The sequence below is a fragment of the Pongo pygmaeus genome, chromosome 5, assembly GCF_028885625.2.
Source record: "Pongo pygmaeus isolate AG05252 chromosome 5, NHGRI_mPonPyg2-v2.0_pri, whole genome shotgun sequence".
Classification (NCBI taxonomy): Eukaryota; Metazoa; Chordata; class Mammalia; order Primates; family Hominidae; genus Pongo; species Pongo pygmaeus.
Window position 1 is genome coordinate 130,379,772 of NC_072378.2, and position 25,833 is coordinate 130,405,604.

At 36.5% G+C, this 25,833-nt stretch overlaps 1 protein-coding gene across 21 annotated transcripts in view; it reads left to right on the forward strand.

Moving 5' to 3' along the window:
* The window catches only part of L3MBTL3 (L3MBTL histone methyl-lysine binding protein 3), a 123,910-nt gene that overhangs the window by 59,156 nt on the left and 38,921 nt on the right, over nt 1-25,833 (forward strand). For all 21 annotated transcript variants that reach the window (XM_063666576.1, XM_063666572.1, XM_054492327.2 and 18 more), the window contains 5 exons: nt 1,392-1,468; nt 6,456-6,541; nt 8,985-9,095; nt 15,587-15,701; nt 17,105-17,207. In XM_063666576.1, coding sequence (XP_063522646.1) covers nt 1,392-1,468; nt 6,456-6,541; nt 8,985-9,095; nt 15,587-15,701; nt 17,105-17,207 — 492 coding nt within the window. The remainder of the gene's footprint in view (nt 1-1,391; nt 1,469-6,455; nt 6,542-8,984; nt 9,096-15,586; nt 15,702-17,104; nt 17,208-25,833) is intronic.

Here is a 25,833-nt window from a genome sequence, read left to right on the forward strand (position 1 = left end):
ATCCTTCCCTAAAATAAAGGCAGTAAGACATTAGTAATAATCCATAACCAAAATGATTTTTTTAGGAAAACACTAGGATATCTGGAAGTAGAGCTCCTTAGCCTTGTTTGTATAATTTATAAAAGTGCATCTTAATGAATTGTGTATTAAAATATCTTTTTTGAAAATATGTATTATAAAAAATATAGTGATTGCAGCATGAACTTGGCATTGACCTAGCAGTGCTTGTTTTTTTTTTCATATTCCTAAAATAATGACCAGAAAAATAGTTTGTGGTAGGAACAGTATGAGATAACAACTGAATAAAGGAAGAAGCCTTTAAGTATTAAGGAAAAGGTATTTTCTACTGAAGTAAGTTCTGAGAACAATCAGCATTCAGTAGTGGTTGCATGAACTCACCATGTATTATTGTCCCAGGCTGCGCCTTTAGAAAGTTTGGCTTGGTTGACTGTGTGCTAATCTCACCCACTTAGGACATTCTATAGAAAATTATTTGTTTCACTATTCATAAGACTTCCTTATTCCTTGGAAATTCCAGCCACACTGTTACCTTCCTGGCTTTCTGCCTTCTAGTTTCCCATCAAGAGGGCTGTGTTGAGATTTCCTGATCTCAGTATAGACTCAACAGACCTCCTAGTTAATATAGCAAGACTGACTGGACTCCTTGGCATCTTTTAGACCAACATTTTCCAGACTATGTTCTGCAGAACACTCGGGTTCCATATGATGTTAATAGGCTGAAACAAGTTGCATGTTGAGAAGAGGAAAACATAGCAGAAGTATGACTAGGAGCAAGGAGTTAGATGTACCAGGTACACATGCTGATAAAGAGGCTTTGGAAAAATAGATGCTTGACTGTAGTAGAGATGACAGAAAGGAGAAGAAAGAGGTAAAGAAAAGAGAGTAATAGTTTGTCTTAATACCTGGTCTCTGTTATTCTAATGGGTAACAGAAATAGCATGTTGGTTATTAAGGATGATTGGGCTCCCTGCCTTTGTACATTTACCCTTAGCAATGCTGAAATAATTTGTTTGCCTATGTACACACAGTCTAAGTTTATTGTTCCACATGATTTTAATGAATCTAAATTATAAATTTTAATGATATTATGTTTGCATTTTTGCTGTAGTTGAGGTTATAGGATATAACAAAATTTGTGGGGAAAAGAAAATTGCATGATGTCAAATCCATATAATGTTTATCTAATAAAAATCCACTTGGTATTAATATATTAAAAAGTTCTTTGGTTTAGCATTTTTTTCCAAATTAGATTGATTGTAATAAATAGAACTCTCTGTAAAGTGTTCGTGATCTCTAGTTTTCTTTTTATTTTACTAGTTTTTGTGAGTTTATCCTGATAACTGCAGTTTTTTAATTTGTGTAACTTACAGGTGTGAAGCATCAAGTCCACATATTCATCCAGTTGGTTGGTGTAAAGAACATAGAAGAACCCTTATTACTCCACCAGGTGTGTGTTTTTCAATGTGTCTAATACTATTCATAGACTTCAAGAGTAGGCAGACTTTTTCTGTAAAGGGCCAGATAGTAAATATTTTGGCTCTGCAGACCATGCAGTTTCTGTCACCACTACTCAAAACAGTTGTAGTGCAAAAACAGCCATAGACAATAGGTAAACCAATGTGCATCGGTGTGTTGCAGTAACAGTTTATTTACAAAAACAGGCAGCTGACCTGCAGGCGTTAGTTTGCTCACCCCTGATGTACTTTCAACTATATTAAGTATTGCCTTAGTTCATAACAGAGTCTCAAATTTTGTCTTTCTTGGAAAAAAAAAGTTCTGTTTTAAAAGATCTTTCATTTCTCAACTTGAAATTCATTTCTAGACTTTATATTAGTATATATTTAAATATATTATCTACCCATAGAAGCAAATTGTCTAAGGCTTGAACAAGTCCAGAAAAATGGATGAGAGGGACAGCATTTGTGTGTGGATTGGAGAACAGACTTCATGTCAGCATCAGTCCTCACAGAAGCTTGGTGTTCACATTTAAGTGAGAAATTGAGGCTTTAGATTTTTTTACTTAGTTTAGAACTCACAAGCTCACTTTTGCTTTTTCTGTCGTGATTCCTGGTTCCAAAATAGATTTTGCACCTTCATGCTAGTGGTGCCTCTGTGTTCTCTGAAGTTTTCAGGTGCTTCTGCTGTCTGCCTCTGGCCATAGAGCCTTCTCAGCTCATTTGCTATGTCTTTAACGGTGAACAGTGTAACTACTGATAAATAGTGTCCTTGTTTTATATCATTTTGAGTTTCTTTTATGTGCTAAAGAACAGATTCTGTGGTTTCTTCATAATCAAGACAGTGTATTTGTGAGTACATCACTACTTAAGGGGCCATGGCCACTCCTGGTATGAAAAGACAGGATCATCAAACAGAAAGCATCCCTGCGCAGTAGACAATTGCTTAGTGGACACTTACAGGAGTAATGAAGAGTGCCTTTATTACAGAGAGAGGATGAGTCCTGGGTTTACTAGGAGCTGTTTTCGAAGGTAGCCTGCAGCATGTAAGCTGCAAGATTGGAGAGCTTCAAATTCTATTGGAACAGCTGGTTTCATTTTTAAGTTTGTCTCCAGTTCCTTGATACAGTATCTCACTTAGAGTGTCTTATCATTTACTCACTCAGGAGGACCGATCATTCCTGTAATAGGCAAGTCAAGTCCTATCCATTCCCTGAGTTTTCTCATATAATAAAGGGAGGAAAGTCTCTGTCTTGACTTATTTACAGTACTATTTTGACAGTGAAATAGCATTCACATAAATCATGAAGGGTTAAAGCAAAGTATTGGCCGGGCACCTATGGCTCACGCCTGTAATCCCAGTACTTTGGGAGGCTGAGGCGGGAGGATCACTTGAGCCCAGGAGTTCAAGACCTGCCTGGGTAACAGTGAGACCCTGTCTCTGTAAAAAATGTTAAGTCAGCCAGGTGAGGTGGCATGCACCTATAGTCCCTGCTGTTTGTGAGACTGAGGCAGGAGGATTGCTTGAGCCCAGGAGTTTGAGGCTGCAGTCAGCCAGCTATGATTATGCCACTGCACTCCAGCCTGGGCCACAGAGCAAGATAGTGTTTCAAGAAAAAAGAAAAAAAAAAAAGAAAGCAAGGTATTAATGCTTTCATGGCCCCAAACGTAGTGCTGCCTGGAAGATTTCTTGTATTCTGCCTTCCTTTGTCTGTCCTGCGGCTTACAAAATAATAGTGGCCAGTGATTGCCATAGTTGCTTCTTTGCCACTATCACCATCTAAAATGCTGTGAGGATCCTTTTAGATTTCCCAGTTTGTTATCAATCCTTCTTTCTTTACCACCATTTTTGGTCATGATCAGAGATCTGATTGATTAACAATGAACCAGTGAACAACAACGGGTTCCTGGTTATGTACCCTGGAAGGAGTGGTGTAAGGCGTTATTGCCGACTACTTAACATGAGGCAAAGAACCACGCCATCTGTCTCCCTTCCTGGACGTTTATAATTCAGTCAAAGAGAAAAAAAAAATAGCTTTTTGACACATTTTTAAAATTCAAAATTACATGTGAAAAACCAAATACACAACAATATGAATATACATAATGCCATTAAAATAGTAAAAATGGTAAATTTTATGTTACGTGTATTTTGCCATTATTAAAAAATGCAAAATGAACAAACAAAACTGCCAAATTGTGAGACTGGTTTATTGGGCATGTGCTGATGCTACTCTTTGCCCCATAACAAAAAAGACACCCTTTCTCTGATCTGTTTTCTCTAAGGGCAAATTCCTGCATCATCTCTGATCTGTCTGAAAAGAAGGATTCTAATCACTGGGCTTCCTAAGCAGCTGCTTCCTTCACCCCCTGGTACTTCACAGATTTCTCCATCCACTAAGCTGCCCTGTAGGCCACCATCACATTTCCGTTCTTTCTAAACACGCAGCCTCTCATTGTTCTTTTCAGAAATTAAAATCTTCATGCCTTTTAAAATTATTTTTATTTTGAATTATCCAAATTATACATTAATGCATGCTTGTTTTTAAGTTTAGAGTGAACTGCAGTTATCTCTATTAATATTTTAATGGTTTGTCCTTATGTGTTTCCAGGAAAGCATTTTTGCCTATGTGAAGTTGCACACATGCATGCATACACCTCAGTTTCATTTAGTAGAATGTTCTAATTTAAATTGTGTAAATTGTGCAAGATGTGTTCCTTAAAAATGTCATAAAATGTATACACAGAACTATGTTTGCATATTCACTCCATTTTTTTTTTTTTTTTTGAGACGGAGTCTTGCTCTGTTGCCCAGGCGGGAGTGCAGTGGTGCAATCTTGGCTCACTGTAAACTCTGCCTCCTGAGTTCAAGTGATTCTCCTGCCTAAGCCTCCCGAGTAGCTGGGACTACAGGCACGTGTTACCACACCTGGCTATTTTTTTTTTTTTTCATTTTTTAGTAGAGGCGGGGTTTCACCGTGTTAGCCAGGATGGTCTCAATCTCCTGACCTCGTGATCCACCTGCCTCAGCCTCCCAAAATGCTGGGATTACAGGCTTGAGCCACCACACCCGGCTGAATATTTACTCTTTAAACATTTTATTTTGAAACAATTTTGAATGTACAGAAAGGTTGCAAGAACAGTGCAAAACTCATCTATACCCCTGACTCAGAGACACAGTCAAGTTTGCCAGTTGTCCTAGTGATGTCATTCCTAGCAAAAGGATCTCAGTTGTCAGATCCCTCCAGCTTCTATTAATTAGGCTTTCCTTGACTTTTATGACCTTAATAAGTTTGAGGATTACAGATCTGTCATTTTGTAGATTGTTACTTAATTTGAGTAGGATTGGTATTTCCTCATGATCATACGAAGGCTGTGTGTTTTTGGCAGGAATATCATAGACATAGTGCTGTGTTGTCATTGCCTTCTCTCAGGTGGCTCATGATGTCAGTCTGTCTCTTTACTGGTTCGTTTTTACCACTGATGGATCAAGATGGTGTTTGCTAAGTTTGTCCACTAATGGAGTTAATTTTTCTCTGTAACTAACAATTATTTTCTGGAGAGATACATTTTCTGGAGAGATACTTTGAGACTGTGTATCTCGTCCCAACATCGTTTGCTAGTTTTAGCATCTGTTGACATTTCTAGCATGAATTATATTATTCTGACAGTGCTAAACTATAGTTTTTCTTATTCCATCATTCCTTATACAAAATTAGTTGATATTTTCCTGCAAAGAATAGCTTTTCTTATCTTCCTATTTATTTGTTCAATTTATCTGTATCAGTGTAGACTCATAGATTACTATTTTTATCAGTGAGTTATAATTGATTGCTAGCATTATTTATCTTCATATTCAGATTTTCTCAGATAGTAACCAGTTATAGCCCCTTTAGGCACATTTCAATGTCCTTTTGAAATGTTCTTACGATTTTCTGAGAACTTCTTATTTTCTGGCACAGCTAGGCTTATCTCATACTTTCCCTGACCCCACCTAGAGTCACCCATTTCTTCAAGGTTCCATGCTTCTTTTTAGTAGAGAATGATATTTAGAAACTAATATCTGAACACTAAGTGTGCTTATTTACTACAAGAGTGTTGATGTTTCCAGGCCTTTCAGCTGATATAGCTAGGAAATGCATGTGTATAAATATATGCAAAAATGTTTATGTCTATTTCTGTATCTGTTTATATATTGAAAACTGTGAATTTATACCATTAGTTCCAATTCAAATCCAACACATCAGCTTCATTCTAGTTTCCCTCAAACCTGGCTGACATTATCTCCAATATATTTGCTGCTTTTCTCAGTCCCCTTTATGTGGCTAATTTCCCACCATACTGGGCCACTGTTTATTCCTGCTCGTGCCTACCTAATGGATTTGGGGCCCTGGAGGGAACAAAAGAGGGCAGGAGGAAGGAGAAGATATTTTTACACATTCTATGTGTAAAATGTTACATCATTTGTGTGTGTTTGTTGGAACTAACAATATGAAGTTATATCTGGAATTGTTCACATATTAATATATATAAATCTACCATGTTCTTTTTAATAAGTATTTTCTGCTTATGTACCTTTTTTTGCACATTTGTATATTGAAGGTCATTTAACTTACTTCATTTTCACATTTACAAACAATTGTGTGTTGCCTTTATTGCATATGTCAGATTTTTCTAGATTCTCCAATACAAAATTGCTAAAGGGTATTTGTGGGTCTGTCTTGTAAGACTATCCTTATCTGAAAATATAAATTATATATATATCTATAAAATTTTCATTTTAAAAGTAATAGAAAAATAATCATCAAGATGAAAACAATTTCATTATTACTAATAGCTCTGAATGTGTGAGTAAAGTTGTCATGTATATATGAACATAATTTTCTAGATTATAATATTTTATAATTGTTTTTTGGACAGTTTGTTATTCTTGCTATCATTTTGGTTAAACCTCATAGGATTTACATTTTTCTTTCTTAGGTTATCCAAATGTGAAACATTTTTCTTGGGATAAATACTTAGAAGAAACCAATTCTTTACCTGCTCCTGCAAGAGCTTTCAAAGTGGTAAGATGATACATTTTATTAATTTGTGTGGATGAGATCATTTATTTATTGAAATTTAAGAACAGAACAAGATGGTATTAGTAAACGAGAATAGGAATGAGAAAAAAATAGAGCACCAAATAAGATGTTTTTGAATTTTTACAATTTTTAAAGTCAAAATTGTTATTGGGATTTTTGTTGTTGTCATCCAAAAAAATGCTTTGATTTTGGACTTTAAAGTCTCCTTGCAAAATAATTCTACTTGATTTGATAGCATGTGGGGCCAGTTGTTGAAATCTTAAAGCAATCTTCTGTCTTTTTAGCTAGATATTCTAAAAGACCAGAACAGAACATGAAAATATTTTTCAATAAAAACTGTTGGATAATTGATTTGGATTTGTTTATGGCAAGCTGAGATGCTGGGGTTTTTTATTTTATTGCTATAAATCAGCGTGTTTAATTACCAGAATGCAAGATCATCTGCTTTTATTACAGTATCTTTCTAACCCAGGGTCATTGCTTCTTGCATATAAAGTATTAAGATTCAAATGAACCTCATTTCTATGCAAGGAAGGAATAAGAAGTGAAATATATTTCTCATTTTTTCATCTCAAATAGCTTGCTTTATAATTTAGATTTCTCATGAATTCAACAGAAAAGAAAAATATATCAAATATTTATTTTTTTAAACGTGTCATGATTAGCTTATGATAAATAATTTTCTTTAAGAGATCCTTTTATGTATAAATTGCTAGGATTTTTAATGTTAGAATTAATTATTAGGTATAGGTCCAAATTTAGAAGAACATAAAAAAATTTTAAGAGCAAAACCATAAGGCATGAAGAGAAACTGTATCAAAAAATGTGTGTGATTTCATCTGATAGTAAGTTGAAGATTTAAAAAAGAAAACTGTTGAGAGTTATGCCATATTTATGAATTTTTATCTCCCACCCTTTAACTTTAAACTCTTGTCTAATGCGAAGCAGAGCTACATTACACTTCACTTTAAACGAATAAAATTACATTAGGATCAGCCTACATATCTAGTGTCACAATAGAGAGAAAACAGATTTCTCTAGTTTGGTCTTTTAGGTGACTTGCATTGACTGCTCTGTGTTATTTATATAACATACTTAATTTTCATGGCAACCCTTTTTTTGTTGTTTGAGTCAGGGTCTTGCTCTGTTGCCCAGGCTGGAGTACAGTGCCATGATCTCATCTTGTATCACTGCAGTCTCTGCCTCCCGGGCTTAAGTGATCCTCCCACCTCAGCTTCCTGAGTAGTTGGGACTACAGGCACATGCCACCATGCTGGGCTAATTTTTGTATTTTTTGTAGAGAAGAGGTTTTGCTATGTTTCCTGGGCTGGTCTCAAACTCCTGAGCTCAAGCAATCCACCCACCTCGGCCTCCCAAAGTGCTGGATTACAGGCATGAGCCACCGCGTCCTGCCCAGCAACACTTTTCTTATACCCATTTTACAGAAGAGGGACCTGAAGCTCAGAAAATTAACTAATTTGCCTAACATCATGCCAAACAATCACCTTATCTTCCACTGCCTGTGAGTTTTTCAGAGGCTTAAAAGTTTCTGCTGAGTACTGGGGCGTAGGTAGCTGTCGATTCCCCCAGCCCATTCCTGGTTCTATCTTTTATGTTTGATTGCTGATTTTGTGTTTTAAAGATATCTTCTGCTTTTTGCCTCCATTACCACTTCTAATTTTGGTGTCTCATCTCAGCCACTTTAATATTCTTCCTCTCTCTATTTAAAAATAAATGTTATGCATGTTGATTTTTGCCAGTACACCTCCAACTAATAAGAAAATTTTCTTGTCTTCTGTCTGAGTAATCAAATAACTACAGTATTTTGAATTCTACTCTGCTATTTCCCTTGCTCGTGCATCTGTGTTGGAATTTTTTGACAGGGTGAAGTTCAGAGCTACTCTGGGAAGTTGAGAGTTTGAAAGGCTGGTTCTCTTATTTTCTTTCTTTATTTAAAAAATGACAGCAAGTTCTAACCATTTAAAATTTTTCTGTCTTCTTTTATGACATCATTCTCTAAATAGCTCAGCTATTTCTTTTTTTAATTTTTATTTTTTTGAGACAGTCTCCCTCTGTTGCCCATGCTGGAGTGCAGTGGCACAATCTCAGCTCACTGTAACCTCCACCTCCTGGGCTAAAGCAATTCTTGTGCCTCAGCCTCCCGAGTAGCTGGGATTACAGGTGCATGCCACCATGCCTGGCTACTTTATGTATTTTTAATAGAGACAGGGTTCAGCCATGTTGGCCAGGCTGGTCTCAAACTCCTGGCCTCAAGTGATCCACCCGCCTCAGCCTTCCAAAGTGCTGGGATTACAGGTGTGAGCCACCACGCCTGGCCAGCTTTTTCTTCTTCTTCTTCTTTGTAACATCAAGTTTACCTTCTCTTCCTCTTTATCTCACTCTGTAAAATTTTTTATTATGGCAGAAACCTCCTCATGGATTCCAGAAAAAAATGAAGCTTGAGGTTGTAGACAAAAGGAACCCCATGTTCATTAGAGTAGCAACTGTGGCAGACACAGATGATCACCGAGTAAAAGTAAGTGTTCTTTGTGGGGGTTGGCTTTATCTTTTGTTATAAGATGTTTTAGATAAAAACTTTGGTAGATACTTAACTTGTGAAGTCCTGTAATTAGTAAAATCATAGGAATAAGCAAATTAATTGGCTGTGCATCTTTGTAAATCAGCATTCTTCCAGGTTTGTCCTTTAATCTGCGTAAAACAATTTATCTTTAATTATGAATGACTATTAATATTTTGAGTATGTATTTGGAGAAAGAAAGTAGATACAGCACATTAAAGTCGTATTATATTCAGAAGAAAAGATACTTCATTCTCTGATAGTATGCCCTTTTTTTAAAAAATTAAAGATTAATGTTTTTGTGGGGTAGATTAGAAGTAGTCTTTTCAGAGGAACATCCTATCTCTTAATATAGGCCAAGTAAAGATAAATAATCCTATGAATAAAATCAGATTTTAATTAGTTAGAGTAATAAAAGTCAAATGCCTCTTAAAAAGTAAGCAAATGTTTAGGGAGATGGGATCAGCTTGTTATGTCCAGCCATGATAAAGTGAAGTGGAGCTCAGGAAAGGAGCCAGAAGAGCTTGTCTCTGTTTCTTACTTCAGCATTAACTTCACCCTCAGACCAAAACAATGCCTGTTCTGCTTACTTCATAAAATTGTTTGGAATTTCTATTAGGAATAATAATAGTTGTAACAGCAAGACATTAAATGTACATGATGTTTTACAGGGTAACCCTGTTCTCGTGTTATTTAACATTTGTGGGAAGTATACATTGTTATCACTTTTATTAATGAGGCAGAGGCTCATAAAGGTTAAATGAGTTATTAATTACTGGCAGTGGCAGAATGACGTCTTAGTTCTAAGCTGTAGGAGTCTTAAGTTTTTGCTCTTTTTTAAAAAATTACATTCTCAACTATCTTTAATAAGATAGTATATAATAAAATAAATTATAAAATAACATGAAAAACTACACAAATGTGGTATTTCTATAGAATAGAAATTTTAACATTTAATTCACTGTTAAGATTATAGAATCATGTAGCATTTTAGAACATTTTATAAATGCAAGACCTGTGCTAACCATTTTTTCAAGTGCATTTTCTTATTATATTTGGTAGTAATGTAAGTCATAAAGCAATCAGTATTTTAGAACTAGAAGTATTTTTTAAAATAAAATCTAGACTAGTAATCAAATACATTTACAATTAAGCACAATATTACTTTTATAAATCAGATTGCTCAAAATTGAAAAAAAATATTGGTTCGACTGCATGAAAATTTAATTATCACATATGGCTGGTGGGAATGTAAAATGTCTCAGCCTTTCCAAAGAGCAGTTTGGCAATAGGTTAACAAAATCGTAGAATGTTGTTTATCCTTTCATTTAAGAATGTTAAGGGAATAGCCAAAAGGAATATGCAAAAATAAAAACTCCAAGGAAAATATATCAGTGCTGTTTATAGTACTTAACATTGCAAGCAACCACAGTAGCTGATGGGTAAAATGCATTACTCTTTATCTACATGATGTAAAAATTAAATATTTTAGAAGACTATTTAATACCAACAATTGAAAAATTCAGGTTTACATTATGTTATGATATCTACTGTTTTTTTTTTACAAGAATACATATATAAGCAATTCTGGAAAGAATCATACCAGAGTAATGACAGTGCTTCTTTCAGGGTGCTGAAACCATAAATGGTTAGGTTTTTTACTTGTTTAGTTTCTGGAATATATATTACTTTTATAATTAAAAATGTAGATCAACTCTCTTATTTTACATATGAGAAATTTTTGGCCCAGAGAGGTCAAGTATGCTCAAGTGGGTGGTTCAGTTAGTTAACAGGAAAAGTGTAGACTAGAATCCACCTCTTACTTCTAGCTGGATTCTCTAATACAACATCCTGGTCAGTCCTTAACACCCCAGAAATAGCTGGCTGTGAGAGGTACAGTTGACAATTATCTTTTGGTAATTACTGGAATTAATTTCATAGCTGAAGATGAACCACGGAACAAATATCTGAGTATTTATGAGGTCTTTAAAAAGCCTGTATACAGGGGTCAGTGACTAAGTTTCAGAATTCATCAGAAGCTTCTGAGAATGTAAAAAGCCTGCAACAGTAGGAGTTTATCTAATAAATGGGAGATTAGACAGCAGGAAAGCTCATCTTTCTTTTTTAAGAAGGAAGAAGAAGAGGAAAATGCAGACCAAATTATTAGTGTAGCTTAATATTTTAAGTTTTTCAGGGATAAAATCAACTCAAGTAAAATCATCTTTTAAGATTACATATTTCACACCTTGAGCTATTATAGTAAAACATTTTAAATTGTTCTATATTTGGTCAGATGACATTGAAGAAAAATGGCCCAGAATGGTTTTGCTTTCATTTATGTTTTTAGTAATAGAAGATTATTCCTGCCTCATTCCTTTCCACTCCCCAGCCTGGCTCCCCAGAGGCAAAAACTGTCGGCTCTTTTAGCTCTTGCTTAAGACCTTTTTATCTGTAATTTTCTAAAATATTACCTATATTCTACTCTCTCAGTTCATCAATTTTAAATATGGTTTATTTTCGTCATGTTGTGGTAATTCAAGATTTAGATCTTGCCCTTCTTCCCTTCCCCTTATCTTTTCAGTAGTTATTTTACATTGTTTGGTTCTCATTCACTGTTGAGCAAAGTAGTCTTTTCCTTGTGACTATTTTTCTGGGAGTCAGTAATTTGTTCATAGTTTAGTTTTTTTTGTCTTCTTAGATTTTTACAAGTGCAAGAGTGGATCTGACATGGCTTTGAGTCAAAAGCTCAAGTATATTTTTCAGTACTCTATCTTTTTATTATTATTATTATTATACTTTTAAGTTCTAGGGTATATGTGCACAACATTCAGGTTTGTTACATATGTATACATGTGCCATGTTGGTTTGCTGCAGCCATTAACTCATCATTTACATTAGGTATTTCTCCTAATGCTATCCCTCCCCACTCCCCCACCCCATGACAGGCCCTGGTGTGTGATGTTCCCCGCCCTGTGTCCAAGTGTTCTCATTGCTCAGTTCCCACCTATGAGTGAGAACATGTGGTGTTTGATTTTCTGTCTTTGTGATAGTTTGCTGAGAATGATGGTTTCCAGTTTCATCCATGTCCCTGCAAAAGACATGAACTCATCCGTTTTTATGGCTGCATAGTATTCCATGGTGTATATGTGCCACATTTTCTTAATCCAGTCTATCATTGATGGACATTTGGGTTGGTTCCAGGTCTTTGCTATTGTGAATAGTGCTGCAATAAACATACATGTGCATGTGTCTTTATAGTAGCATAATTTATAATCCTTTGGGTATATATCCAGTAATGAGATCACTGGGTCAAATGGTATTTCTAGTTCTAGATCCTTGAGGAATCGCCACACTGTCTCCCACAATGATTGAACTAGTTTACACTCCCACCAACAGTGTAAAGTGTTCCTGTTTCTCCACATCCTCTCCAGCATCTGTTGTTTCCTGACTTTTTAATGATTGCCATTCTAGCTGGCGTGAGATGGTATCTCATTGTGGTTTTGATTTGCATTTCTCTGATGACCAGTGATGATGAGTATTTTTCACAGCAAAAGAAACTACCATCAGAGTGAATAGGCAACCTACAGAATGGGAGAAAATTTTTACATCAATACTCTATCTTTATCTTTTTTTTTTTCTTGAACTCTTTCTCATACTCAGCAGCCACTTATTCCACTGTGGGTGGAAATACTGTAAGCCTGGTACAAAGCTTTCATCCTGACACTTCTCTTTGCTGACAGACTAGGTTGTATTTCATTTTCCTGGATCACATACTTTGTTTCTCTTGGGGTATTCTCTTATCTTGCTGACACATGTCTTTTCATATTTTCTATGGGGTTTTGATTCTAGGATTAATTTATTTCTAAGCTTAAGAAAGTAGACTCATTGCAAAGAACATTATTTTAAGCACATACATATGTATACTTTTACTAACTGCATTCTATTTCATTATATGAATATACCATAATTTATTAACCAGTCCCCTGATGGTGGGCACTGTGGTAACTTCTAGTTGTTTTCTAATACAAACAATGAGTTATTGAGATTATCAAGTCAAAATTAATGTCATTTAAGTGCTCGACTGTTATTACCAAATAGCTTTCCAGAAATATCTCAGTAGTTAACACTCCTGTCAGTGGTCTATGAGAACACCCATTTATTCTCATTCTTAACCAGCTGTAGGAATTACCAAAATGTGAACATTTTTAACAGGCCAATAGGAGAAGAATTGTATCTTGTGATTTTAATTTGTAGTTTTTAAATTATGAATGAAAGCGATTGTCTTTTTTCTTCTTCTTCTTCTTTTCTTTTTTTTTTTTTTTGGAGACAAGGTCTCGCTCTGTCGCCTAGGCTGGAGTGCAGTGATATGGTCTGGGCTCACTGTAGCCTCAACCTCCCAGGCTCAGGTGATCCTCCCACCTCAGCATAACTGAGTAGTTGAGACTACACTTAGCTTTTATTTTTATTTTATTTTTTTTGTAGAGATGGGGTTTGCCATGTTGCCCAGGCTGATCTCGAACTCCTGGGATCTAGTGATCCTCCCTCCTTGGCCTCCCAAAGTGCTGGGATTACAGGCATGAACCACTGAGCCTGGCCTCAAATTTATTGTCTTTTCATATATTTACTAAACATTTATATTTATGTTTTGGATAATGAGCTATTTGTATCCATTTTTCATCTTTCTGTAGGGTTTCATCTTTTTGTGCTGATACATCATATTTTTATAAATTGAGGAAGAGAGTTCTTGACACAGGTGTTGCAAATGTATTTTGGGGGGTTTCTTGTGAGTCTTTCATTTTACTTTATAATACTTACCATTCTGAAGCTTTCAATTTTCATGTAATCAAATTGATCAGTCTTTTACTGCTTTTGAGTTTGGTGTTTTGCTTACAAAGGCTGGCCCACTCTGATTACAAATAAGTTCGTTCACACATTCTTCTCGAATGTTTATTGTTCAATTTTTAGTGTTTGACTTTTTTATCCATCTGGCATCCGTTGTCTTGTAAGGAATGAGAGGTTCATAGACTTTTAAAAAGAAATCTAACTGGCAGACTTGTTTTTTTAATACCCTATGATCAGTTGATATAACTGGCAAAGTTGATTTAAAAATAAAATATCTAAAGGATTTCAGTATATCCCTTCATCCTAAAAGGTAAAAAATATATAATAACCTAAAAGAAACATAGTCGATTCCTAGTGACCATCACTAGAAGACCAACTGCCCTTTCACACAATGGCCAATAGAGATGGTAGCAGTGACTGCTTTATAAGACATATCTTTTCACACTAGCTAAGATATGGAAGGAACCTAAGTACCCACCAGTTGGAGGAATGGATAAAGAGAAGTAGTATATATACACAATGGGATATTACTCAGCCATAAAAAAGAATGAAATAGTGTCGTTTGCAACATCATGGATGAACCTGGAAGACATTATGTTAAATGAAATAAGCCAGGCACAGAAAGACAAATATTGCATGTTCTCACTCATATGTGGGAGCTAAAAAAAATTGAACTCATGAGGACAAGAGAGTACAATAAGGGTTGCCAGAGGCTGAGAAGCATAGCAGGGAGTAGGGCATAAAGTGGGGGTGGTTAACGGGCACAAAAATAGAGTTAGATAGAATCAGTAAGATCTAGTATCTGGTAGCACATTAGGGTGACTACAGTTAACAATAATTTATTTTTAAATAACTAGTAGAATTGGAATATTCATAAAACAAAGAAATGAAACCTGGAGGTGATGGATACCCCAGTTACCCTGATTTGATCATTATATATTATATGCCTATATCAAAATGTCACATGTACTTCATAAATGTATACCCATAATAATTAAAAATAAAACAATAATAGAACACATATTTGAGAAATACTGTAGTTATTTGCAAGGAAAAAATGATATCTAAAAACACACTGGGTGGAGGGATATTTTGTAAATTGAATGTGTGTCTAGCAGGCATTGATTTTTTTTTAAATCTTTTTCAACACAATTCCAGAAGGCTTGACATTTACTTGAAAGGTCCTCCTTTCCTCTCCTTCCTCTCTACCCTCCCCTCTCATCTTCCCTCCCTCCCTCCCCTGAATTTTTAACTCCTTCTGCATATTTATTGGGTACTTGATGTTGATCATATGAAGATGTTATAACAGTTCCTGTTCTCATGTTGCTCATGGTGTTGAGAAATACACATAATGTGTCTGTAGAACTATTGGCCAAAAAGTGCCGTTGGCAGGGCATTTATGTCTGGTTATATAATACATTGAAGGTGGTTCAGAGGTGTCTTTTTTTTCACATTATGAGCAAAGTATTTTGAATAATTGAACTGATTTATTGGGTTTTAAATCTACTGTATGTGTTAGAATGAAAATGGTTATGCTGTGGGCAGAACTTTGACTGTAGGAACTTTTGTGATTTAATTTGTACTGTTAATGTCCTTGTGTCATCCAGGTTCACTTTGATGGCTGGAACAATTGCTATGATTACTGGATAGATGCAGATTCTCCTGATATTCACCCTGTAGGCTGGTGTTCAAAAACAGGACATCCCCTTCAGCCTCCTTTGAGTAAGAGACACGAATAGCTTGTATAAATGTTTCCATTTCCATATGTAGCATTCTGAAGATTTCATCCTTAGCCCTTTCTTTTTCTCCTCCTCTCTCTACTGATGTTTCTTCTCTATGTAATCCTTTCCTTTTACTACATTTTAATTACCATAGTCACAGAAATATAAATGGAAAAAAAACTTAACGCCTGAAAAAGTAAAGAGTGTAGAGACATTCTGTTTTATTTAGAAGTAAATATCACCTCTTAAAATTAGTGTTGAATTTTTGGAAGACAATTTGTGAGACTTTCAAAATTTATTGTTTCAATATTAGTATTCTGATAGTAATTTTATATGATAGCTTTGCAAAATGTTAACATTGGGAGAAACTGGGCAAAGTGTGAAAGAGATCTCCTTCTGTATTATTATTTACAACTGCTTGTGAATCTATAATTATCTTAATAAAAATCTCAGTTAAATTCAAATTTTAGAAAAGGTACATGGAGAACTTAACATACCACGGCCTTAATTTTGGAGGAAAATGTATACATTATACAAAAAAAAATGTAGGAAATGCAATAAATTATTATCAAGTTTTTTAAAAATTTAGTGTACTTCCTTTATCCAGTGACTTCACTTCTGGATGCTACATACAAACTGCATAAGGTCACATGTACATGGCATTCAGTGTAGCTTGTTTAGAATAACAAAGCTTGGGGAAAAATATTGGTTAAATAAATTTTGGTGCACTATGCTGTAGAAACTATGCATTAGTCACAAAGAATATTAGTATTGCAACAGAAAAATTTGTAAGACAAGAAGTTAAAAACCAAAGAAGGATATTGGGCCTTTATGTGGCAAAATAAAACATCTATGTTGTGACTTTTATGTGGCAAAATCAAACAAAACCGAATGTGTGTGAATGCTTAGAAAGTTTCCAGGAGAGCCCACACTAACCTCAGTGGTCAGAATGAGGGAGGGTCTGCAATGTAGAAGGAAGAGCATGGAGGGATCTGGAACTGTCATTCTGGATTCTTCTGTAGCACTTGAAGTGTTCACAGTATGTGAGTATTCATGCTTTAATTATGTTATTTACTTAATAAAAGTTGTTTGACTCTTGTTAATTCGTATTTAGATATCTCTGGACTTTATGACGTTTTGAAAGATTGTTACGTCAAAGTTTACCATTTCATTGTTGAATAAAGATAACTAGTGTGAATAGTCATAAGGAAAAACCTTTAAACATAGTGTCTTTTAAAATATTTTTCATTTTTATAGGATCTACTTTTTCTGTTTGTATATGTTGGTTCAAAAATTGGATTTTTAGGAAGTCTTTTTCTTCTTTATTCTGATCCAGACATTTGACTCTTAACAGATTTTTGCTTAGTATTTTGCCCCTTCTTTCTTTTCTTTGCTCTTTCATAGGCCCCTTAGAATTAATGGAAGCTTCAGAACATGGTGGATGCTCAACCCCGGGATGTAAAGGGATTGGCCATTTTAAGAGAGCGAGACATCTGGGCCCTCACAGGTATGTGGTAGCTGTCACTCACATGGTCAGATATAGGTATTCCATATACATGTATATATAATGAATTTCATATATACTAAATTGATGTGAACTAATTCTAAATTCAGATCCATAAGAAATGTGGTTACCATGGTGATCATGTAAAAATGAAGGGAATATCTATAGTAAAATCTTCCTGGGAGAAAATGCATTCACGGTTTAAAATGGATTTACTCTAGCTTTTTGGCTTTTCTTGGCAACCTGACTAGTTTTACAGATAGTTAATTTCTGCAATAGTTATTTTGCATTGATCATTAATAATGAGAAGAGGGGCGACTCCGTTGATATCATTTGGTAGAATATTATCTGATTGGGTGACTTGATAATTTGAATAATGAGAGATGAGATGATTGTAGATTAACAGCAAAGATCACAAAAGGCACAATATAAATAGTCAAACATGAGAGTGCATTGGTCCAAAATGCATTTTTAAATATTTTTCTCTTACCCCTAAGTAACTTTAAAAAAAAAAAAACAAATTTATACATTTGAAATGTAATGTATTTGGTGATTTAGGGATCTTTGTAGAGAGTTAAAAAATACTACTAAAGTACAGCTACTTGGGAGGCTAAGGTGGGAGGATCACTTGAGGCCAGGAGTTCGAGATCAGCCTAGACAACATAGCAAGATCCTGTCTCTAAAAAAAAAATTACTGAAATACCAAGAAATTCCTGTGATTCAACTGGCATTTTTAAGGAATAAACGTATCACCTATTTAGGTATGTTTTAAAATAATAATTTGTCAGTATAATGTTCTAACTACATAGTAACTGGATTGCCCAGTAAGAAAAATGATTCCTTGTTCATCTAGTTTGTACAGGTTGTGAATCTAGGTCTTTAAAAATTTTGAAGATTACTGTACCTGTTCCTCTAAACATTAATAGGAATTGCAAAATTGTTGTAATTATTTTCATCTAGATATAGTTTTCTCTTTTTTTCATCTCTGCAACCTTAAAGCCTTCTTATCTTCCTTTTTCAACAACTCTTCTTAATGTTTTATGAGGTTAGGTATGTTCCAGAGTGAGAAGTCTGAGCATAAACAGGATGATGATGATTCCATTTGCAAATCCTTTTTGTTGCTTGTCTGACTGCAAACCAAAAGTTATATGATACATCTTGGAAGTTATCAAATATTGCCTAGTGAAGGCAGCTGGATTTTCAGCCATTATGTAAATCTAGATGCCAGAAATAATTCATGAATGTACTAAATTTCCATTATTGTTTTAATTGTTTTGTGTTGCTGTAACAGAATACCACAGACTGGGTAATTTGTAAAGAAAAGAAATTTATTTCTCACTTTCTGGAGGCTGGGAAGTCCGAGATCCAGGGGCCAGCATATGGCGAGGGCTTTCTTGCTGCGGAAGGCAGAGGGCAAGAGAGCATGTGGAAGAGAGCCAGAGAGGGCCAAACCTGCTTTTATAACAACCGCTCCCATGATAACGAACCCACTTCTGCGATGATGTCATTAATCCATCCAGGAGGGCAGAGCCTGATCACCTCAGTGTTGTCACAGTGGCAATCAGATTTCAACATGAGTTTTGGAGGGGGTATTCAAACTGCAGCAGTATGTTTAGAAACTCATTCAGTAAATATTTTCAAGCAGCATTTTTTCAATAAGAACTAAGATTTATTGAACATTTATTTACTCTGTGCAGGATATTGCTCTAATTGCTTTACATATCTTGGATACCCTTTGTAACAGCCCTGTGATATAAGAACTGTTTTTTCCCCCCACATTTTGGTGAGGCCACACGGGGTACTGGGGAGGTTTGTAACTGGCCTTACTTCCCAACTGGGGAGAAGGGAACTCTGTGCTCTGGACCACTCCCCTCTAATGGCCTTTCAAGACACTACTCCGTAAGTTAGTCACAGACCCAACCTTCAAAGAATTCACAGGCTGATGGAGCTTTAAAAGCTGTACATAATTTAATTAAAACATAAGATACAAAATATTATCAGAACTTTGGCACACATCCCTTTCTGCTGTACAAAGTGTCCATTGGAGCAAAGAGAATTTGTTCAAGTTGTGAAGAAAAAGAACAAAGAAAATTTTAAAATGAGTAAATACTAACAATATGTTGTTGAGGTGCAATTGAAGATGAAACAAAACTTTTTTTGGTCTTCTGGAAGGAAGACACACCTTATGGCAATGTCCATGGTCTCCTTAGGACTGCTTTACGTTTGAGTGGAGAGGTTTGCCTTTCACAGCAAGGCCCATGGTGACAGTTGTGTCCCCTCCCTGATGGCCCAGCCATTCATCAGGACTGCCTTTCCCCAAGTGTGCAGGTGGACCTCCGAGGTTTCCTCAGCTGGGCCACACCCATTTCACCAAGTTTCAGTGGTTATATTTAGAGCGTTTCTTCATAGATGCAGTGTTGTGCTTGTTAAGAGGATTAGTGGAAGACTTTATAGAGAAATGTGGTAAGGAACCCTTTCCAGTGGAATTAGAATCATAATAAAGAATTACTCATTTTCTTGGAAGGAGAGGCAGAAGTACACCTGATGGCTTAAAGGACAAGCATTGATAAAGAACCCGTGTTCATTTTTCTTATCACATATAGAGAGCATAACTAGCAGATTTTGTGCCTTGGGCAGAGTTGTTGGTTGACTCGAGCCCCTGGACCAAGGGATGCAATTCACAAAACTCCTGGAGGTTCCAGTTTCTGCCCAAGTGCTAACATCCCTTCTCCTCAGTCTTCGAACTGGGTTTTCTTAGACTCCCCGACTATGCTGTCCTATTTACATCACTTAAAGCTCTTTTTCTGGCAGGATATTAATCCTTAATAGGCACAGCCTGTTTTCCATTTCATTAGTAGACTTGTGGAGGAGCTTACTGCATCGTGGATATTCTTTGAAAGGTTCATTTCACTGGCTTTTATTTTTGTTCTTACTAAGAATGCTGTGTTTAGGAAAACATAATGAGAAAATTCTCTTTGGATTAATTACTGAGAAACTGCATGTATCAAAACATGCACTCTTTGCGTAGATAACAAAGAAAGTTGCTCTTTTAGCAAAAATAATCAATTTAACGAACACATAAGCAAGAGACTTTGTTTTGACTAGCGTTTGTTGTTACCTTCTCTGAAGATTACAGTGTTTGAATTTGATCTAAGAAGTGTTAAAACAAAACGTGTCTAAACAATGAAGCTTGATAATTTAACGTTTTTTAAAATGGTGAAATATAAATGATCAGTGAAAGAGTTGGATATGGGTATGGTTTTCTCATCTGTAGGGGTATTCAGGAGCCAGATTGCTTAATTCCAACTCTCTAGCAAGGGAACATTAATATTGGTTGTGTCACAGTGTTTCCCTTTGTCACTTCATTTATTTGGCCTACCGAGAGAGGGTAAGGAATGGGAAGAGATTAAAGGAAATAAAGTTATATAAAAATAGACATTCGGCCAGGCGTAGTGGCTCATGTCTGTGATTCCAGCACTTTGGGAGGCCGAGGCAGGCAGATCATCTTAGATCGGGAGTTCGAGACCAGCCTGACCAACATAGAGAAACCCCATCTCTACCAAAAATACAAAATTAGCCGGATGTGGTGGTGCATGCCTGTAATCCCAGCTACTCCAGAGGCTGAGGCAGGAGAATCACTTGAACCCAGGAGGCAGAGGTTGCAGTGAGCCAAGATCGCGCCATTGCACTCCAGCCTGGGCAATGAGAGCGAAACTCCATCTCAAAAAAAAAAAAAAAAAAAAAAGTAAACATTCTGCACATCAAGTGCCTTCAGAACTGAATCTTTTCTTTGTAAGATTTGGTCTTGGAGAAATTAAACAAGAAAAGAGAAAGGAATGTTTTCAGCAACACCTAAAGTTAAGTCCATGGAATGTTTTAAACATTAGTAACTCTTGGTATGCTCCTGCGAGCTGTAAACATCGTATTAATTCACCATGCATCTATCTGTGAACAAACCTTTGTTAAGTGCCTTCTTTGTGTCACCTGCTGGGTTAGGTGAGGGACTGTGTAGAGGAGAGGGTCCCTCCTTCTGAAGAGGCCAGTCTGGTGTAAACAGATTCTCATAGAGGCAGGAGTGAAGTGGCGCTCAGAGAGAAGCATCAGCTTTTTATGAGGGAAGCAGAGCATTCATAATGAGGTGTGTTACGGAGTTTTTATTGCTGTTTACTTTTTGCTGATGTTCTTTTTACACAATAGGGGTTAAATGTCTCTCTTCTTTTTAAATAATAATAATCGGTGGGATTTATTGATGACTTCCTATGTTCCAGGCACTGCTTCAAGGACTTAATGTGTGATCTCATTTGGTCCTCACAGGAACTCTGTGAATGTTAGGCACTTTTCTAGTTCTTGTTTTATAGATGAGGAGACAGAGAATTGAAATGCTTAAGTAAGCACCTGAGATTGTACATTGGCGGAACCAGAATTTAACCCAGGCTTGTAAGGCACTTAAGTCCCTGCCCGTAACTGCTGGGCATTCATGCAATGCACAGTGGCCTGATAGAGCCTGCCTCATGTGTTTTTCTTTTTTTTTTTTTAAACTGTTTTTTGTCAGGACAGAGTATGAAAATGATTGTGGGAGCACTTAGAAAACTGGAGATGTTGCCTAATTGTTAAAAATATACAATTATTGTATATTGTATATTTTATTGTATAAAAATATACAATAAAAGTTACAATTAAAAGGGTTTTTAAGGTGGCATTGGAGAACAGTGAATAAGGCAGTCCTTCTACCACACCTAATGAGCTGGACCAGCCTTCCCTAGAAAAAAACATTCTTCTTAGAGGAGCCAGTGGGGCAAGTATTTGCATATTTAGCTGATATGTGAAATAATATGCTAATAGTATAGGATACACCTCAGTAAAGTACTTACAGTAGAGAACAGTATCATCCTATGGGACCCTATCCTTCTGCTTGCTGAGGAGTTGCGTAATAGTAAAGAGTTGCACATATACATGTGCACGTGTCTAACCATGACAGAATATACACACGTTATGTGGTAAGCCATACCTTATTAAAGTTTTGTCACTAGAAACTGAGTACATGAGAAATTAGAAGTCTATAAGCCTGGCGAGAACCAACTTTTTCCATAGATGTTTAATTAGCACTGGTGATTTTTTTAAAGTTCATATGCAGTTTTAGAAGTTAACAATTTTGTATCTGTACATAACAGAACAAATATGGAACAGAAAAAGCAACATTTCTAACATGATGCAGATCACATATGTCACTTGTGTTCTTTGAAGTGACACAGGAGTCGTTCCAACTCCTCAGAAACATAATTACTTGTGAATTTTACCCTAATTTTTATTCCAAGGGCTGGTTTACGGGAATAGATGAAATAGTGAAATACTTGACCCACGTTCTATAGGTTGGCTTTTGTTTTTAAAGCCATCAGATAAGACTATTTTACAAAGCTCTGTGACCTTGAGCCAATACTTAACTTCTTTGTGCCAGTGTCCTCATTTATAAAATAAATTGGTGACAATAGTATCTGCTTAATAAGAATAGTGTGATAAGTAAAGGAGTTAATTTTGGAACAGTGCCTGACACTTCCTAAGCACACAATCCACGTTAGCTCTATGAGTACAGGCAGCAGGCGGTAGCATCTTGCTAGAAGATGGTACTCTCAGATCAAGCTCATTGCCATGGGTTAGGAGTAAGGAAATTCTTCAATGTGCAAGGGTACTATTCACCCATATAATACAGTGGTTAAGAGATAGCCACAGTTCCTGATGTAATTCCATCAGGAACTGATTGAATGACACTGAACAACATCCCTTTTTAAGCCCCAAAGGAACTACTTCTTAGGACTGTGAGAATTAAATAGGTAATGTAAACATTTGGCCTGGGTAATGCACTTAACCCGAGGTCAGTTTTGTTACTATCATCCTCATTTTACAGATGAAACAGAATCTCGGAGCCTGTGCTTGCTCATTATTGAGTGGAGGATGAAGCAGCAGAGCAGGGTCAGAACCAGGCTCCCTGATGTCCCCCTCCATGCATGTCCAGTCACCTGAGCAGCTTTTGCATTTTGTGGCATTCCATTTTGTCATCACCTCCCACTTCAGGAGCCAGCTGGCTTTCCTCTTTACCCCAGAGTAGGTGTGAAAATGGGAGGTTTGTTGACCCTTTTGACTCTTCTCAGGGTTCAGAGAAAGGGGGTTAACATAAAATCAATAGCTGATAGGCTACCCTTGGTAGATCATTAGTAAATCACTGCTTTGAGGGCTTTGAATGTTTTTCCCTGCTTTAGGTTGAGATTTTGTAATTGAAATTACTATCTGGTCCTAGCAATCTATTTTCAAAAAAAAAAAAAAAGATATTTAAATGGTAAGTGTCCTAATGGCTGCAGTCTTACCCCTCTCTTGAGCTATCCAAGTTTACATATGGTGATTTAGAGAGATATTCTTTCAGTTATTCAACAAATAGGTGAAGATGCTGCCCTCCTAGGGCTTAGAATATAAATTGTCTACACTGTAACTGTAATTAGTGCTAAACTGGGGACCCAGCCCATCTAAGAATTCTGCGAGTCTTCCCATCGTCAGAGGTGGATGAGGTAAAGAAGAGAACCTGTCACTTTCTTCATATACAGTAAAATTTCAATTTTAATATATATACAGGTATTTAATAATTGTAAGGCCAAGCATTTAACAATGAATGAAATGCTGGTCGTGATATTCTAGGAATAGCTGCATACAGTTTATTTAAAGAAACTAAAAAATGTCTTTAAATTGTTATTATTTTTTACTGCCACGAAGCTTAAGTGGATAAATTTGCAACAAAAACACACAATATAAGGAACAAATAATAGAGTGGAGTCAAAGATGGTGAAGACCTGAGGTTGGGTTAATAAATTTGTCTTGTCATAAACAGTCAGGAACAGTAGGAGGAGCTAGTTGTGTTTTTTATCTTTTGAGAGAGTGAATTTTTAATCATTTTTGGATGGAGGGGCATGATTTGTTAAAGATGATAAAGTTGTTTTTAAACATATTTATTGTGAGGTGACGCTGAGGCATCTGAGTAGAAATGTTTAGTGAACATTTGTATTTTCCTTGAAGTCAAGGTGATGTTAGGTCTGACACCTCCTACTAAGGGAGCCACAAGGGACCGAGGCTTCCCTTTCTCAGGCCTTTGGCAGTTTCATTGTGGGCAGGAATCCCACACCCACCAATCAGATGCTGCCATCCGGGCTTACCATCTTGAGGAATGAGGTGAAGGCAGGTCAGACCTTGCGATTGCAGCCTCCATGGAACTGAGGACTAGACCAGGGCCTGGAAAGGGCAGGGGGACTGAGAGCAGTGGTGTGAGGGCCACATGCCCAGCAGCCTCCTCCCGTGCAGATCGTTTTGAGGGAGTGTGTTGCTTGTACCCTGCTTCCTACCCAAGCCTGATTTTTCTGGCCTTCCTGTTGATCTGTCAAATGCCCTTCCAGTGAGTGTTTTCTGCTCAAGTTAGGCAGAATTGGTTTTGGTCACCTGCATCCGTAAACTCTGAATTAGGATCCCGTGAAACATATAAAGGACTGGTGTTCAAAAGAGACATCATAGTTGGGAATGGATTTTCCTTCACATTATTACTAAATGAATACAATGAAATACTACCGTCTGCCCATGCTCATGGCGATGCGTGAAATAGTATGTTCATTTTGCTGAGCTACTTCATTCCTATGTGACCTTGGGCAAGTAACATCTCTGCTTGGATGTCTAATAAACAAATTCCACAATTTCTGATATTACCCCCAAATCATCTTCTCCTTAGTCATTCCATCTCGGAGGGAAAAAAAAACAGGCACGTCTGTTACCACCCAGTTCTTCAAGCCAAAAACCGAATGGCCATTCCTGAACTCTTCCTTTCCATTGCTTCCTATCTCCCATCCATCCACAGGTCTTCTTGGGATGACAAAGGATACCATGACCCTCTTCTTCATTTTTGCTCCATCTCAACCACACAATTCCAAGTTACATCATACCTTTACTCTTGAACAACTTTTCTTTCTTCAATTTTGTCCCACTGGAATCTTCTCTGCTTTCAAAATCCTGTCTCCAAAAAGAGAAATAACTTTTAAGTAACTTTTCTTGCTCCAGTTCTGTCCCTTGAAATCTTCTCTGTCTTTAAAATCTTCTCTCCAAAAGGCATCCTGAGTAATCCTTAAAATTGTAAATCAAACCTTGTCATTCTCTTATTTGAAGATCTTCCATCAGCTTCAGATGTAATGTTTGCTAAAAATATAAAGTCCTGACTGGCCTGCTAGGCTCTACATGATATTTGCCTGCCTGCTTCTCCTAGTTCATCTCATCCCCATCACACTCTAGCCAACCTGGTCTCTCTTTCCCTCAAACAAGCCAAGCTTTTCCTGTTGGCACTGCTCCTCCCATCCCCTGGAACATTCTTTCCCACATTGTTTCCCTACGGGTCTTCTTCCTGACCATTACAGCTCTGCTCGGGTGCTTCTTCTCCAAGGAGGACTTTGCTCACCACTCCATCATAGCATCCTCACACCCTCTTTTATATCACGGTATTTCTTTTTCAGGGCATTTATCACCATACGAAGTTATCTAGTTTATGTGTATAATTGTGTATTGCCGATCTCCCCCGGAATATCAGCTCCATGAAACCAGAGAGCTGGTT